We start from the raw sequence: 15,725 nt of genomic DNA, 5'->3' as shown, positions 1-15,725 counted from the left end.
TAGCAGGTAATCCTCATTAGCAGGCAATAGCTGTCTATGCAATAAAGTTTATTAAGCAGTGTGCAAACATCAAGCTTCATGTTAAACATTAGTCTTTTGTGCTCCACAAGCTGGCATAGTAAATATGTGACCTGGGTAGAACCCAGCAACATTTACTGCCCTCCTACAAAAGTGCAGTGATTTGCTGAACTCATCTCCCAATCTTTTCTTGTGTGGCGTGCTGCTTTTAAATCTGCTGCTTATTCTTAACTGCTATTGGGTTTGCTTGTTTGATTCCTTTTTAGGTTGTGCTTCTCTTATTGTGCTAATTTTGTGTAAGCTGCCTTGTGCACTTTTGTAGAAAAGTGGGGCATAGGTACTCTGAAATACTAATAATAACATGTTGGATTATGGGCAGGTAAAACAGCAAAGGAAAATCATTCCGCCCAAATCCCATCAAATTGGCCCTAACTGGACAAGTGATAAGCACCAAATGTGGGGTTAAACCACAGCCAAGAAATTGTTTGAATGTTTCATCATGAGGCCCAAACACAGAAGGTACTTTTGAAAAACCTTGCAAGGAAGCTGACTGAACATAAGATGTGTTCTAGATTTATAATGGAGCAATCAGATCATTATTTGCCAGTGGTTCACCCACACAGGAGCATTGCATGCCACCATAATAAGGGCATTGTCATAAGACTGAAGTGCTTTTGACTTGGTGGCTGAGTATGTGACAACAGAAGAGTGATAACTGAGTGTTGCAATCAAGTCTATGACAAAAGACAGGGGAGAAATCTGATTTGTAAATAGCTGAAATCCAAAGTCCAGTGATCTCAGTGAGTCTGTAGACTACTCTGTAGTCAGATACACAGTGGTGTAGCGTGGGGGTGCAGGGGGGCCAGCCGCACCAGGCGCTCGCAGCTCTCTGCCCCTACTAAAATCCACGGGTTAGGGGGTCAAATTACTTGCCTTGCCCCGGGTGCTGACAACCCACGCTACGCCACTGCAGATACATCCCTATTTAACTCAGTGTAGCTGGCTTCCAAGTAAATAGAATCATGCGGCCCCTAAAACCAATAATAAATGTTAACAAAAAAAAACAAACAAAACATTGCCCCATTTATCACGGGGGGATTAATTTTTCCAATTAACGTCCTGTCTGCATGTGAAAATTGCCAATTAAACTACATTTCATTAAATCAGGAAAGTTCATTTCAGCTTCTTCTTCTTCTTCTTCTTCTTCTTCTTCTTCTTCTTCTTCTTCTTCTTTTAAAAAAAGTCCTGTTATCATAATGAAATGCTTTCTAAGTTGGGACGGCAAAGGTTACGTAGCTAGAGAACCTTCCAAACTGATTTTAATTAAATTGGCTCAAATTTCTTCTGAACACAGTGTGTAACTGTTGGATTTGTGTTGTCTTCAGGAGGTACTAGAACAGGAAGAATGTTGGGGGAAGTTAAGGAGAGAGTGGCCTTGCCACTGATATCTAATTCTGCTGATAACATCCAGACTTGATTACTACCATATGTTGTGTTGCATGTGCAGCTGCCCTGGAAACTTCAGTTGGTTCATAACATGGCAGCCAGACTATTGACTGGAACTGACTGGTTGAAATGTATGTTGGCAGCAGGAGTGGTCAGGGAGGAGGTTGGCACCACACACCTGGCCTTTATCAGAGGTTATCAGAGGACTGCTTTCTCCTGTGGGAGAAGGCAGAACATGCCCAACGACCCAGCTCTTGAATGTCCAGCCAAGATGTTCCTCCTTTAACTGGCTCTAACTCCATCTTTGTCCTGCCAACAGATCTAGTTTTCAAGTACTCTCCACCACCACCACTCGTAGCTAGCCTTGGCTGTTCAATTATATAGGTTTCATTAATGTTTGTTGTTTTAATATTTATATGTAAGAAGCATTGTGAGAGTCACCTGAAAGGAGGAGTATATAAGTTCAACAAACGGACTATGATGCACACAATAAAACTTTATTCTCCTGTCTCCTCCCTCTAAAGCATCCTCAATCAGGATCAAAGAGTTGCGAGACCCTGTGAAGCAGATTTTGAGGGTGCATAGTCTAACACTGCTCACACCACATTGAACCTGGATAGCTCAGTTGGTTAGAGCATGGTGCTGATGATGCCAAGGTTGCATCCAACGTTAATAATAAACATCTGCATTTTAAAAAATGTGTACAGGAAGGCAAAAATGTTTGGAATAACCCATCTAATTTGGCCATCCCATATAATTTTGGTTCTTCCTTGTTCCAGTTCGAAACTAACATAATTTGGAGAGCTGATATGTCATCTAGTCACACGTTCAGAAGTCCTTCACCACTGTTTGTTTTTAAACACCACAGGAATTACTATTACGCGACCCAACAATCCTGATCCCAATTCTTTCTTGAAAGTGAACCAGGATCATGTTGGGTTCTATCGGGTCAACTATGAAACACAAGCCTGGGAAGACTTAGCCAGGATTATGGAGGCCAACCACAAGGTCAGTCTGCTGAACAGTTGCTTTATGGGATGTATAGATGATCACTCAGGGCCAGATTCAACTAACGCAGTGCCCTAGTAGCAACCAGCACAACAGCTTCCACTGCTGCAATCATGCTTTCTCCCCTCTCGGTGTGTGCTGTTGGGTGCCCCCTGCACTTCCCCCAATCCACTCTGGAGCATTGGGGAAACACCCAGAACAGCACACAGGGGGAGGAGAGGGGATGATGGGATGGTCAGAAGAGTGTGGTGTTGAACAGCTATGATTTTATTTCATCCTTTGGTTTCGCCACCAAGAACTCACCTGCTTATTTCCTTTTTCTCCCATAAGCAATTTAGTCTGGCGGATCGCGCTGGCTTTTTGGAGGATGCATTTTCATTGGCCAGGTAAGTGTCATAATCAAAGGAACTCAAGTAGACATGTCCAGTGGCATAGCGTGGGGGGTGCAGGGGGGGCCGAACGCACCGGGCGCAACATCTGGGGGGGCGCGCTCGCACTCGCAGCTCTCTGCCCCTACTAAAATCCACGGGTTAGGGGGCGCAAATTACTTGCCTTGCCCCGGGTGCTGACAACCCACGCTACGCCCCTGGACATGTCATCTTATTATTTGTACCACACAACACTGAAATTTGGTTAGTCATCATTATGTTTAACTGAAGAAAAAAATAGAAATTGTGTTTTGTCAGTATATTGTTGTGATAACCTTTGTCCTCTCTGACTTAAGGCTGCAATCCTAGGCTTACTTCCTTAGGAGCAAAACCCATTTTTCAGTGGAACTCACTTCAGAATAGATATGCATGGGAGCAGGCAGTATGGCTGAGGGACCCCTTTCATGTGATTGAATGCTTGCCTGTTCTAGGAAGGGAGTGACTTAGCCCCAAAGTAGCATCTAGGACAAGAGAAATGAACCTGTGGTCCTTCAGATGTTGGACTTCAACTTTCAGCAGCCTCAGCCAAGTGGCTAGTGATCAGAGGCAACATCTGTAGCACCATAGGTTTTTCTTCCCAGATCCAGAATCATGGCATTCTTACATTTCACAATCAAAGCCAGGCGTAACTGACCACTGGTGAGAGATGGAGCCTGACAGCATATGGAAGGTACCACTGATCACTGATCCTTCACAGCTTCAATAGCAGCAGATATATTGTTTCCACAGAGCCATAATGGTTTCTTAAAACTCTGGCAAGTCCTTTTTCCTCAGGTGTTATTGTATGACTGGATCTAGGCGGGAGATTAACTTATAACTGATTTAAAGCTGCAGCCCTGAGCCTGACAACTGCACAAAGTAACATGTTTGCACGAGACTCTTGAATCGTAGCACCTGCCCTGGTTTGCTAGATTCCCATCTAAGGGGGATAATCTCAATTCCTATCTTGCTTGTGAATATCAGACACATTGAATCAATACTCCTGACACTTGCGGGTGGGGTGGGAGCTTCCATCCAGAAGTACCCCAGGATCAAATTCCACGCCACTGTGATGAAAGTTTGAGAAGCCTCCTGTCTGTTATGACCCAGTACAGGCAATTGCGTTTGCTATGGAATGAAGCTGAAGAGCTCTTGTAAGAGTAGAACTAAGTAACTGTGTACAGAAAGGATAAATGCAGACAACTGGGGAGACTCTTCATAGAAATCTTGTAGAAAGTCAAGAGAACATAAAGGCAACTTGAAACTCGTTGCTAAATCCGTTAGGCATGGATCTGGAATAACAAAAGGAGGGCAGAATCAAAGTTCCTAAATTGCTTGGAGCTACTCAGATGGCTGTCCCTCCCCAGCCCAAAAGAGAGAGAAACAGCATTCCCCAGAGAGAGATTCTCAGGTGTGAACCAAAACACTGCTATCCTTCAGAATTCACGCTTATCCAAATTTTGCGATATAGTTCTCTAACCAATGTTTGCAAAAATGCATGTATTAGGGGAAAGTGTGCATAAAACAAATTGCAAACAACTTGCACATCAGTCAAAACTCAATATTACACATGTTTATTAGGAGAAATTCACACTAAAGTGCTGATGACTTTTATTGCCATCCCAACTCCCTTCCACAAGTAATTTTTGGTATGGGACAAAACACAATTGATGCTGTTCAGGGATATCTATCTCACAGGCAGCAGAGGTCTTGATGTCTTTCCTGGTTCCTTTTTGCATCCTTGTTGACAGCATTCCAAATCCTGCACACAAGTGAGCCTTTTAAGCATCTAGCGCTATTGCAGGAGGAGATGAACTAATCACCAAGCATTACTGTTGTGACATCTAAAGGACAAAACGTTCTGAAATTACATTGATGCAAACCTCCATGAATTATTGCTGCAGGAACGTCTGACTTTTCTCATTCAGGGAGGGATGGGAGATGCAGCATAGGAGTCCTGCTTCCTCCCCCATACTACATGCAGGATAGATTTCTCTTCTTCCTCCCACCTCCCAAAAATATGCTGGTCTGCTCTGTCATGGAACTGGGCATGCCTCCAGAGCAGGCTTTGAGGGCAATCACTGTGTTATTACAAGTTCCCCAACAGACACAGTGCTGATCTGTTGCTTGTTTTTGATGTGCCTCAATTTAATCTTAAAGCCAGTCAACATAAACTGAATTCTCATGAGTGCCTGAAAATGTCCAAGCTGAAAATGCCATATGAATGAGGAATTAAGACAGTTAAAGTCTGCCTTACTTCCTCTTTGTGGTATTTGGGAGACTGAAAGATTTTGATACATTGCCTAAAATATACATGCCTTAAATTTTCTCTGCAGTTGACATAGGCAGAGTTTCACTGGGAGTAAGAATTTATCCATCCTTGTCCCTATGCAGTTTAACCCTGTAAAGCACAGGAATTTGGAGATCCTCAGAATTTGTTTAAAGGCCTTTCCCACCCCCACTTCACAAGCTTTTCAGGTCACTTTCACATATTGTTTATCATTAATTGCTTTTAAAATGCATACCCTGCTTTTTCCATGCACAAATGAGTTGCTCAAAGACTGTGACAGCCCGTGGCAAATTAGTACCTTTGCTTGATTCTAAACACTTCTGTTCAGAATGGTGCTAAGGTTAGCATGTAAATACTTAGGGGAAAAGGGCAGTGATGACACCAGAATATGTGTGTGTGTGTGTGTGTGTGTGTGTGTGTGTGTGTGTGTGTATTGGGAGTAGGCCCAGAAGGGGCAAAGTATATTTCTAGGTGGGCAAGTTGTGTCCCACATGTTAAGAAAAATAACAATATATGTTAATCAAAGGAGTTCAGCAATAGGAGGGTTGGCACTGCCCCCCTCTGGTGCCACCTGTTGGAGGAGGGGAATACAGCTGCAACTATAAGCAGTACTAAATCAAATGCTTATCTAGACAGTTATACAATAAAGCAGTTGTTGAAACTTCTCATTTTTTATTCATTTCTCAGGGCTGGACTTCTGAATTACAGTTATGCCTTGAACCTAACACGTTATCTAAAAAATGAGGAAGAATATATACCATGGCAAAGAGCCGTAGTAGCTGTATCCTATCTTAGAGACATGCTTGCAGATGATAATACACTCTATCCCAAATTTCAGGTAAGGTTCTAATGAAATAAAGAACTATATGCCAACAATAATAATACATTTTTTTAAAAAAAAGAAGGCTGTAACCCTGGCTTTCATTTTCTCCTCCTAGCTACAAGTGGAGGAGTTCTCCATTTTGGTTCTTAGGAGCCAGGGGAGCCAATAGAAAAGTCTTTTCTCCATGTGCCTCCCAGGATGTCTGTAATTATTTAAGGACAAACAAAATATGTAGCTGCTTTCTATGTATAATTAAGCAAATGTCAAGGTTGCCCTTGAAGGTTGTAGATTTAATGTTCTTCCAAGGCTGACCCTGGTAAGTATTCATACATTTCTGAATCTTCTAGACCTGCAACAGAATGTTGCAATGTGAACTATTAAGGGTCAGATTGGTTTGTTGGTTTGTCTGTTTTCTATATCACTCTTCATCTGAGGGTCATGGGGCAGTTTACAACATAAAAACACAAAAATACATAACATAGTATGAAGAAAAAGGAATCCCCACAAAATTTAAAAGGCCATAGATTGTTTAATTAGCTAAAGGCCTGGGAGAAAAGGAATGTTTTTGCCTGGTGCCTAAAGAGATGCAATGAAGGCGCCAGGCAAGCCTCTCTGGGGAGAGCATTCCACAAATGGGAAGCTACCACAGAAAAGGCCCATGTCAGCCAACCAGCCATGGGGTCCTCTACATCCCATCTACATCCCATCCCCCTGGTTTTCCATTCTTTTCCACAACAGACATTCAGTGTGCTCAGGCCTCATCGGTATGTGATTTCCCCCCTTATACCTCTGAAAACATTGGTGGTCTTTTCCCAAGCCTGTGTAGATCAGCATTTGGAGTTCAACATTAGCATATATGATTTGGGGAATACATTGGGCCTATTTACACTATAAAATAATTGTGGATTTACATAGGTTTAACAATCATGGTTTCCACCAGAAGATTCTTGGAACTGTGGCTTGGTGCTAGTGCTGAGTAATCCCAATATCCTCAAGGAACTATGGTTGTCAGGGTTCAGTGGAAAAGTGCATTGGCAACATTATTTGGGCAGGATTTCAAGAGCAACTGTAAACAGGGTGCTCCCATCTGCGGGCACAATGTTATTTGTGTATTTTTATTTCTGTTGCAGTCTTGATTTATGTTTAAGCCACTCTTCCATCCAAAAAAGGACCCTCAAAGTGGCATAATTCATGAAAAGCAAAAAGCGATTTGACAAAAGCCAACATCAAAACAAAAACAGACTAAAATGTTGAGAAGCACAGAAACAGGAGCCTTCAGATAGGACAGACCTCTGGGCCAGCATGCGATTCTGGCTAAGCTCCTTTTCTATAACTTCTCCATTTCTACCAGTAGTTGATGACATTGTGGTGCTCACCTGACCTCCTGACAGCTGAGATACTGCTGCTTAGTGGGAAGTAGAGAGGGAAGGGCAAGCCAGCAGAGAGGTTAGCAGGTGCTGATACACTGGCAGGAATGCCAGATGGCATCAGGCAGAGCACCCTGCTGCCATGCCTATCTCCATCTCTCTCCCAGTAAGCAGCAGCATCTCAGCATTTTGGAGCTCAGTTGAGCACCGCCATCCTACAACGCCATCCACTACTCATCTCTACCCCCCTGCTCTCCTTGTGCTGGCAGTGATCTGCTGGCATAGGGGTTGCGCTGACCCAGCAGTCCTCTGGCGCCACAGTACTTTTGCGCTGGCTTAAATGCACATGCCAGCATAATGTTTTGCACTGCCAGTGCAAGGGGATTTAGTTCTGTGGTCCTGTATTTGTCCATCTGTCATAACTGGCAGATGGGGCCACTCTGATAAATGCAGAGCCTATCAAATCATTTGAATGTTTCTTAATGAGCAGTGATGTAAGAGAGAATCCTTACCAGCAATCCTCAAGGATAGGACAACACAGGCAATACTTCTCTGGAACAGGTTCTGTTGACACAACAGAATGCAGACTTTTGTGATAACAATGGGTGAAGCTGGAATGCATGCGGTGGGGAGACTGTTTGGCCAGACACAATGACAGTGGGATGAGGAATAGCTTGCTCATTGTGCTATAGCCTCACCCACACCCATCTGAGTGAAATTCCACCCGCTAACAAGGATCTATTGAATGCAAAGGCTTTAAGTTGTGCTCACCAATTAGTCCACAAAAAAGTAACACCTTATGTCAGTTCTCTTTTCACTATTATATTACTCTCTGTAATAAGTATTGCTTTTGGTTTTTTCAAATTATAGTGGAGAGACCAGGGATTCAAGATGCTGAATCATAGAATTGTAGTCTGTTCCCACTCAGTCCCACCCATTTCAGTGAGTTTACCTGGGGATAGAGCTCCACAAACTACAACCAGGGCCTTGCTGATGCTATGTGGCGTGCCTGGCTTGTTCCCAAGCAATTTATGTGAGAACATGTTCATGGTTGGAGGATGGATGGCGGCTAACAGATTGAGGTTGAATCCTGACAAGACTGAAGGACTGTTTTGGGGGAACAGGGGGCGGGTGGGTGTGAGGGACTCCCTGGTCCTGAATGGGGTAACTGTGCCCCTGAAGGACCAGGTGCGCAGCCTGGGAGTCATTTTGGAGTCACATGTCCATGGAGGCACAGGATAATTCTGTGTCCAGGGCGGTTGTCTACCAGGCTGAGGTACGCAGGCTGAGACCCTACCTGCCTGTGGACAGTCTTGCCAGAGTGGTGCATGCTCTAGTTATCTCCCGCTTGGACTACTGCAATGCGCTCTGGGGCTACCTTTGAAGGTGACCCGGAAACTGCAATTAATCCAGAATGCGGCAGCTAGACTGGTGACTGGGAGTGGCCGCCGGGACCACATAACACCAGTCCTGAGAGATCTGCATTGGCTTCCAGTACGTTTCCGAGCATAATTCAAAGTGTTGGTGCTGACCTTTAAAGCCCTAAATGGCCTCGGTCCTGTATACCTGAAGGAGCGTCTCCACCCCCATCGTTCAGCCCGGACACTGAGATCCAGCACCGAGGGCCTTCTGGTGGTTCCCTCATTGCAAGAAGTGAGGTTACAGGGAACAAGACAAAGGGCCTTCTTGGTAGTGGCACCCGCCCTGTGGAACACCATCCCTTCATATGTGAAGGAAATAAGCAGCTATCTTATCTTTAAAAGACATCTGAAGGCAGCCCTGTTCAGGGAAGTTTTTAATATTTAATGCTGTATTGTTTTTAACACTTGATTGAAAGCCGCCCAGAGTGGCTGGGGAAACTCAGCCAGATGGGCGGGGTATAAATTATTATTATTATTATTATTATTATTATTATTATTATTATTATGCTCCTTTGTTCTTCAAATGTTTAAAATAAATAGTAGTGAATCCATGAAAATGTTGTTGCCCAAAGCGTCCAGTGGTCATTGCTGCTATGTCTGTTTTCCAGGCATATTTTCGTGAGCTGGTTAGACCCATCGCAAATCAACTGGGATGGGGTAACGATGGAGTCCACATCAAAAGGTAAATCATTTGTTTCAGGCTTGTTCTTTGAGAATTCCTTTGTATTTCTGTATTTCAAGTGTGCCTTATGTCTCCCATTTCTCTCAAGTTCATTGGTCCCTTCTCTGTTTGAAGAACAGAAGTTGCAGATAAATTTTGGGAGCCCTGTGCATAGTAATGGGATGTGAACATTCTGACTACGCAATTGGAAGCAGTCAAACTCATTTGCATTACACAGACAGTCAGTGCTAAGCAAATGATCATCTCTTTAATACTAAAACTCTTTAACAAATGCTAAGATCTTCTAACTTTCTAATGCTCCTTTTCAGGAGGCTACTTGTATGTTCCCAAAAGGGTATGTAGAATTCTCGGAATTTCACCTTGTATAGTGTAATCAGGGTATAGAATGCATATATAGGCAAAAAAGCTAAGATACAAATAGGTATTTTAAGTACACATGAAAGCTTTGGCATGCCGATTGAGAGTTTTTTATATCCCCTTCCCCCTTTAGCAACAGATGCCTGTTTTTCCAAGTCCCTTCACTTTCATATATGTGGTATACAGAGCAGCTGTTTGAGCAACCTAAGCTCCAAATCCTACTGGGTGAACAGATCTACTTGTACAGCTATTTTACATTACTTAATATATCATATTCAAAACGAATAAAGCAGACTTTATTTCTCCTTTACTCCCCAGTCTCCTCCGTGTGACAGTTTTAGAGTTTGCATGCAGCATGGGTGACCAAGAGACTTTGAACAATGCATCTAACCTATTTAATGAGTGGCAACAAGGAACAACAAGGTGGATATCTCTCTATCTATGTATGAACTTCATTCAAAGAAGTACATGACACTCACATGCAGAGTAAGCTGAAAGCTGTTCCACCTCCCCTAATAGTATTGTTTTCTTAAATGTTAGCCCAGATGTAAACCTCCGCCTCTTGGTCTATCGCTATGGGATGCAGAACTCTGGCAATGAGGACGCCTGGAATTATATGTTTCAGAAGTACCAAAATACAACATTAGCTCAAGAAAAGGAGAAGCTGCTATATGGCCTGGCGTCAGTGAAAAACGTCACCTTGTTGGACAGGTTTGTTTGGGATCTTACTTGTTTCCCATATAAAAGCTTTTATTTGGTGCTCTTCAGTGTTAGCTCCTGGAGCAACATAAAATATAAAAACATATGATATAATTTTTTAAGTAGTAAATTGAATCAAGCAGCTTTTTTTTTTAAGCCCAGCATAAACACCATAACAAAACTAAAAGACCTGGGCAAATAAAAATTGAGAGTTGTTAGGAGGTCCCTATTCCCCTCTGAGCTACAAATCTCTGAGTGGTTTAACAATCAATCCCTCTTTACAAAGAATTCTGGTGATTGTAGGTCTTTTGAGTGGAATAGGCCTTCCTAACAACTCTCAGCACCCTTAAAAAAACTGCCCAGATTTCAGGAGGGGGAGCCATGACCATTTAAAGTGTATCATAGTGTTTTCAATGTATGGCATGAATGTGGCCACAGACTTTGTGCAACATCAAAGTCTATTTAGTCCACTGCCTGCCATTCACCATGCCCGTTCCTCTGCTCCAGATCGTTTATTGGGCATTCTGGCTTTGTAAACACAAACCGTGGGAACAGGCTCCACTTCTTCTTCCTCGTCTTCTTTAAAAAAGAACTTGTGTTTTTCTTACGAATTCATCTTGGCGGAAGCATATCTCACGGCACAGTTTACAGCTCATTTCCCATGCAGCTCTAATGAGATACTAATCATCATGTGTAATTGCTTCATATCTGATTGCTCCTAGATTTTTAAAGAACCTCACGGATCCAAATCTCATTAAAAGTCAAGACGTGTTCACTGTCTTGAGATACATCTCCTATAACAGCTATGGCAAAACAATGGCTTGGGACTGGGTACGTCTCAACTGGGAATATTTGGTTAGCAGGTAAGTGCATAGCCTCTCAGTGCAGTTTACTCTCTCTTTTAGTATGGTTGAGGGGGTTGTTGTTATTTTGCACTGGGAGTGGGGGAAACATATATGTGCAATGGCTTCCATTTTACCATCTCCACTTGCCACTGAAGCTAGAAAAGTGCTGCTTTGCTCTCCCTTCTTGTGAAATCAAACACACCCTAACAATAATGATATTTGCACAATAAATCTAAGAATGGTGTTTATGCAGGACCTTCCCAAGACATTTTTGTTGCCTGATCCAAGAGCCATGCCCCAGAATCTGCAATGTCACAGACACGGCATGCCTAAAGAGCAAAACCCATGTTGGGATGAAGCTGCCAGCGGCAGACCTTGGGGTCTCAAATTTCAGCAGCACCCTGTGCAATGCGAAAATCTGCCACATCCTCCCCATCTCTCACACTCCGTTCTAAATCATAGTTGTGGCATCCCCTGTGGTGCCCCCAAAGCTCCATGCCCATTGCAACCAAACCAGTTGCTCTTCCCTAAATCTGCCAAATCGAATTAAGGGAGCCTCTGAGCATATGCATCAGAGTCTAGGGCCCAATAAAGGCCATACTGGAACAGCAGATGGAACAAACTGGTCAATGGAGACCCAGATCCTAGGGGTACAAACAGAATAGCTTTCCATTCCTATTCCTCACACTGCCTCCAGATTCCTGAATCACTGATGCTTCTGCTATGGAAGCTGTAGAACATGTTTTGCAGTAGGGTTGGAGAACCGGTAGTCTTCCAGATGCTGTTGGACTCCAACTCCCATCAGCCTCAGCCCACATGGGCAGTGGCCAAGGGTGATAGGAGTTGTAGTTCAACAACATCCAGTTCCACATCTGAACTGCAAAATATCATATTGAAATAGCATAAATAGCCAACACCGTGCTCTTCAGAAGTTGCTGAATTCCAGCAAACCAAGCTTGATCTCCTTGGGGAAAAGTTGGTATATAAATGTAATAACTGTGGAGGTAAAACACAGCCACTGTGCCTAGCAGCCACTGATCACCTCACCCTCCATGAACTTTCATCTAATGGGCAGGAGCAACACTACAATAAGGGCATTATGGGAAATTTAAATGGCTGCTTGCCAGGGCAGGCATTAGTAGTGGTGAAGCCCAAGGATGCTACGTGCTGGTGCCAAACCGACTGGTGCTGAATGGTTTTGTAGGGCAAATCTTTCTAAAATGCCTAAACTGACTTGGTTTCATAAAAGGTACAGAGCCTTACCAATAACTTCTAATATCCAAGTGAAAATTGTCCTAGGTCACAAATGTGAGAAGATGCACAAAACTTCCATAATCTCGGGAGCCTTTGCTCTCTGTCTTGAATTCAAGAAATATATCTGCCAAGAGAGAACAATACTTTGAACACCACAAAAGGGGCTCCAGAAACATGTATGCCACAATCTCTTACAGTGCAATGCCATGCCTGGCTACTCAGAAATAAGCCCTACTGTATCCAATGGGACCATATATGTGTACCTAAGATTGCAACCTTAGCTGTTAAGAGTTCCACAAGACAATGTGTTGTGATCCTAACAAAATTTACCTCCCCACCTCTCAGCACACACCTGCCATTATTATTATTATTAAGCAAGAGATGTGGTTTATAATGACACTTTTAAGATCTACCACTCTAAAGACATTAGGTGGGTTTTTGTGAAGAAACAATAGGATAACTTCCTTGTATGCCTATCTTTACTCTTTGGGAAAGGGCTGGATGAAAATGGGAATAACAGCTGGAAATGAAATATTCCAGAAAGCAGAGCACTGATATTATTTATTGTTCCCTTTCCATGCACTGTTCCATGCAGCTTTAAAAATTAAAGCTGATATACTTTGTGCCAGAAATTCAAAACCTGTGGCCTTCCATATATTGTTGCATCCCAGCTCCCAACCAACAAGGACAATGATCGAGGGGGATAAGAGGTGTAAAACAACAACATTCAGAGGGTCACCAGGACCTTGTGCCAGCTTTATCTAGATGCATCTATAACAGGCTTCTGTTATCTTTTCAGATACACTCTCAATGACAGAAACCTTGGTCGCCTAGTGTCAAGAATAACAGAAACCTTCAACACAGACCTCCAGCTTTGGCAGGTAAGGGAGCAGTCTGACCTTCCAGCTTTCCAGCTAAAATGAGGATAGTCAATGTGGAACCTTCCCAACGGTCATTGGATTACAATGTCCATCATCCTGGACCATTAGTTACACTGGATGGGGCTGTTGGGAGTCCAACAATATCTGGCAGGCATCACATTGGCTACCTCAGTGTTAAACCAGAATGCCATAATGTTTCAGGATGTCTGTGTATATTGTGATAGATCTATATTGCAATCATAAATCACTTAAAGGCTGCCTGGGCAAAACTAAAGTGCCTTTCACAGACATGAGGAACACAATAGCTAACCTCTGTTTAGTGAAACCAATTCATTTGAACATTTCTGACAAGTAATAAGACTTTGGAAAATCTTTAGACCATCCACATTAATGGGGTCATTCTTGAGCCACATATATACTAAATTGGTAGGATTACATCTGGAGCCTCACTGATTTGGTAGTTTCAAAAAGATCCGTCTGCCGTCTAGGCCAGAAAGATAAGAGCTGCTTCCAAAAAAAAACCAAACACAGCATTCACACCGAAAATCTCTGGTTGCAAGAACAACCAACATGGTAGCCTCTGGATGTTTTGGGGCCCCATCAGCATCATTCGGCATAGCCAATAGTCTGAGATGATGAGAGCTATAGTCCCATCTAGATAGCATTACAGTGGCTATCCTTGAATTAGGGCATAACTCTGCACTTTCTCTTTACTCTTGATTACATAGACCAGCAGAACAACAGTCTATACTAGCTCTCTTTTCACTGATACACTAAAGCATAGTTTAATGCCACATGCATGAACAGAAGTGACATGCATACACTCTCTGCCTGTGGCACAACCATGAGAGGAAGGCTGAAAGCATCTCCTTCTTGTATAAACAAACTGGAGCTCATGGTTATGCTCGAGCAGCAGGGAACTCTGGCGAGTTTGAACTATGGTTTGCTAACAAGCCATGACCCATAAACCACAGCTTCACTCTGGCTTTCTAAAACAAAATCGGAGTTTAAACTAACCAGAGTTTCTACCAGTTCAGATTTAATTATGAACTTCGGCTAGTTTTAAACAGGAAGCAAATGTTTCTCCTCATGGACAAGCTGCAAGAGGAGAGGGAAGGGGAAGCACATAAGCCTGAGCAGGCTCATTCATGTAGCACCAAGCCATGGTTTAGCATGATGCCCCTGAACAGGTCAGCTCATTTAGGCCAGGAGTGCCATTCTTTAAAATCAGCTGGTTTGGATCAGGGCCAAGGCAGGAGTAGCAGATCTAATCCTTTGCCCTTGTGCCAATTCTTCCATTTATATTCCCTCCTGAAGCTGTTATTAGCATATTTGGGGAAGGATCAATTTAGATTGTGGCTGTTGCATTGGAAGAAAAGGTTATAACAGTCCCCTCCCCCACCCCTCTGCTTCATGCTGCAGCTCCTGTCTCAACTGGAGACTCCCATATCAGTGTGTGTTTGCTTGTTTGTTTCAAGAAAGAAATTACAGTCATACCTCGGGTTACAGATGCGCCAGGTTGCGCGTTTTTGGGTTACGGATGTGCCGAAACCCGGAAGTACCGGAACGGGTTACTTCTGGGTTTCGCTGCTCACACATGCGCAGAAGCACTAAATCACGCTTTGCACATGTGCAGAAGCGCCGAATCGCAACCCGTGCGTGTTCAGGTGCGGCGCTGCGGGTTGCGAATGTGCCTCCCACACAGATCATGTTGGCAACCCAAGCGTCCACTGTAGTAAAGGTAAAAGGTAAAGGTACCCCTGCCCGTACGGGCCAGTCTTGACAGACTCTGGGGTTGTGCGCCCATCTCACTTAAGAGGCCAGGGGCCAGCGCTGTCCAGAGACACTTCCGGGTCACGTGGCCAGCGTGACATCACTGCTCTGGCGAGCCAGAGCTGCACACGGAAATGCCGTTTACCTTCCCGCTGGTAAGCGGTCCCTATTTATCTACTTGCACCCGGAGGTGCTTTCAAACTGCTAGGTTGGCAGGCGCTGGGACCGAGCAACGGGAGCGCACCACGCCGCAGGGATTCGAACCGCGACCTTTCGATCGGCAAGTCCTAGGTGCTGAGGCTTTAACCCACAGCGCCACCTGCGTCCCTGGCGTCCACTGTAGTAGGAAGTTCCAAATCAGTCACTGAACACCTTGGAATGCATCATTTGTCCCCAGATACAGCGGCAGGAAGAGGGTTACAACATGATAAAATGATCTGATCTGATCCACAGC

General features: G+C 43.7%; 1 protein-coding gene across 1 annotated transcript in view; it reads left to right on the top strand.

The window, feature by feature from the left end:
- ENPEP (glutamyl aminopeptidase) overlaps positions 1-15,725 on the top strand; it is a 59,670-nt gene that overhangs the window by 40,575 nt on the left and 3,370 nt on the right. The window contains exons 11-18 of the mRNA XM_083757239.1: positions 2,285-2,472; positions 2,803-2,858; positions 5,857-6,007; positions 9,389-9,462; positions 10,138-10,242; positions 10,360-10,530; positions 11,241-11,381; positions 13,417-13,498. Coding sequence (XP_083613365.1) covers positions 2,285-2,472; positions 2,803-2,858; positions 5,857-6,007; positions 9,389-9,462; positions 10,138-10,242; positions 10,360-10,530; positions 11,241-11,381; positions 13,417-13,498 — 968 coding nt within the window. The remainder of the gene's footprint in view (positions 1-2,284; positions 2,473-2,802; positions 2,859-5,856; positions 6,008-9,388; positions 9,463-10,137; positions 10,243-10,359; positions 10,531-11,240; positions 11,382-13,416; positions 13,499-15,725) is intronic.

Source organism: Podarcis gaigeae (assembly GCF_964106915.1).
Source record: "Podarcis gaigeae genome assembly, chromosome: 9".
In the NCBI taxonomy this organism is placed as follows: Eukaryota; Metazoa; Chordata; class Lepidosauria; order Squamata; family Lacertidae; genus Podarcis; species Podarcis gaigeae.
Note: the sequence above shows the minus strand (reverse complement) of the source record. Positions and strands in the feature narration are given on the sequence as shown.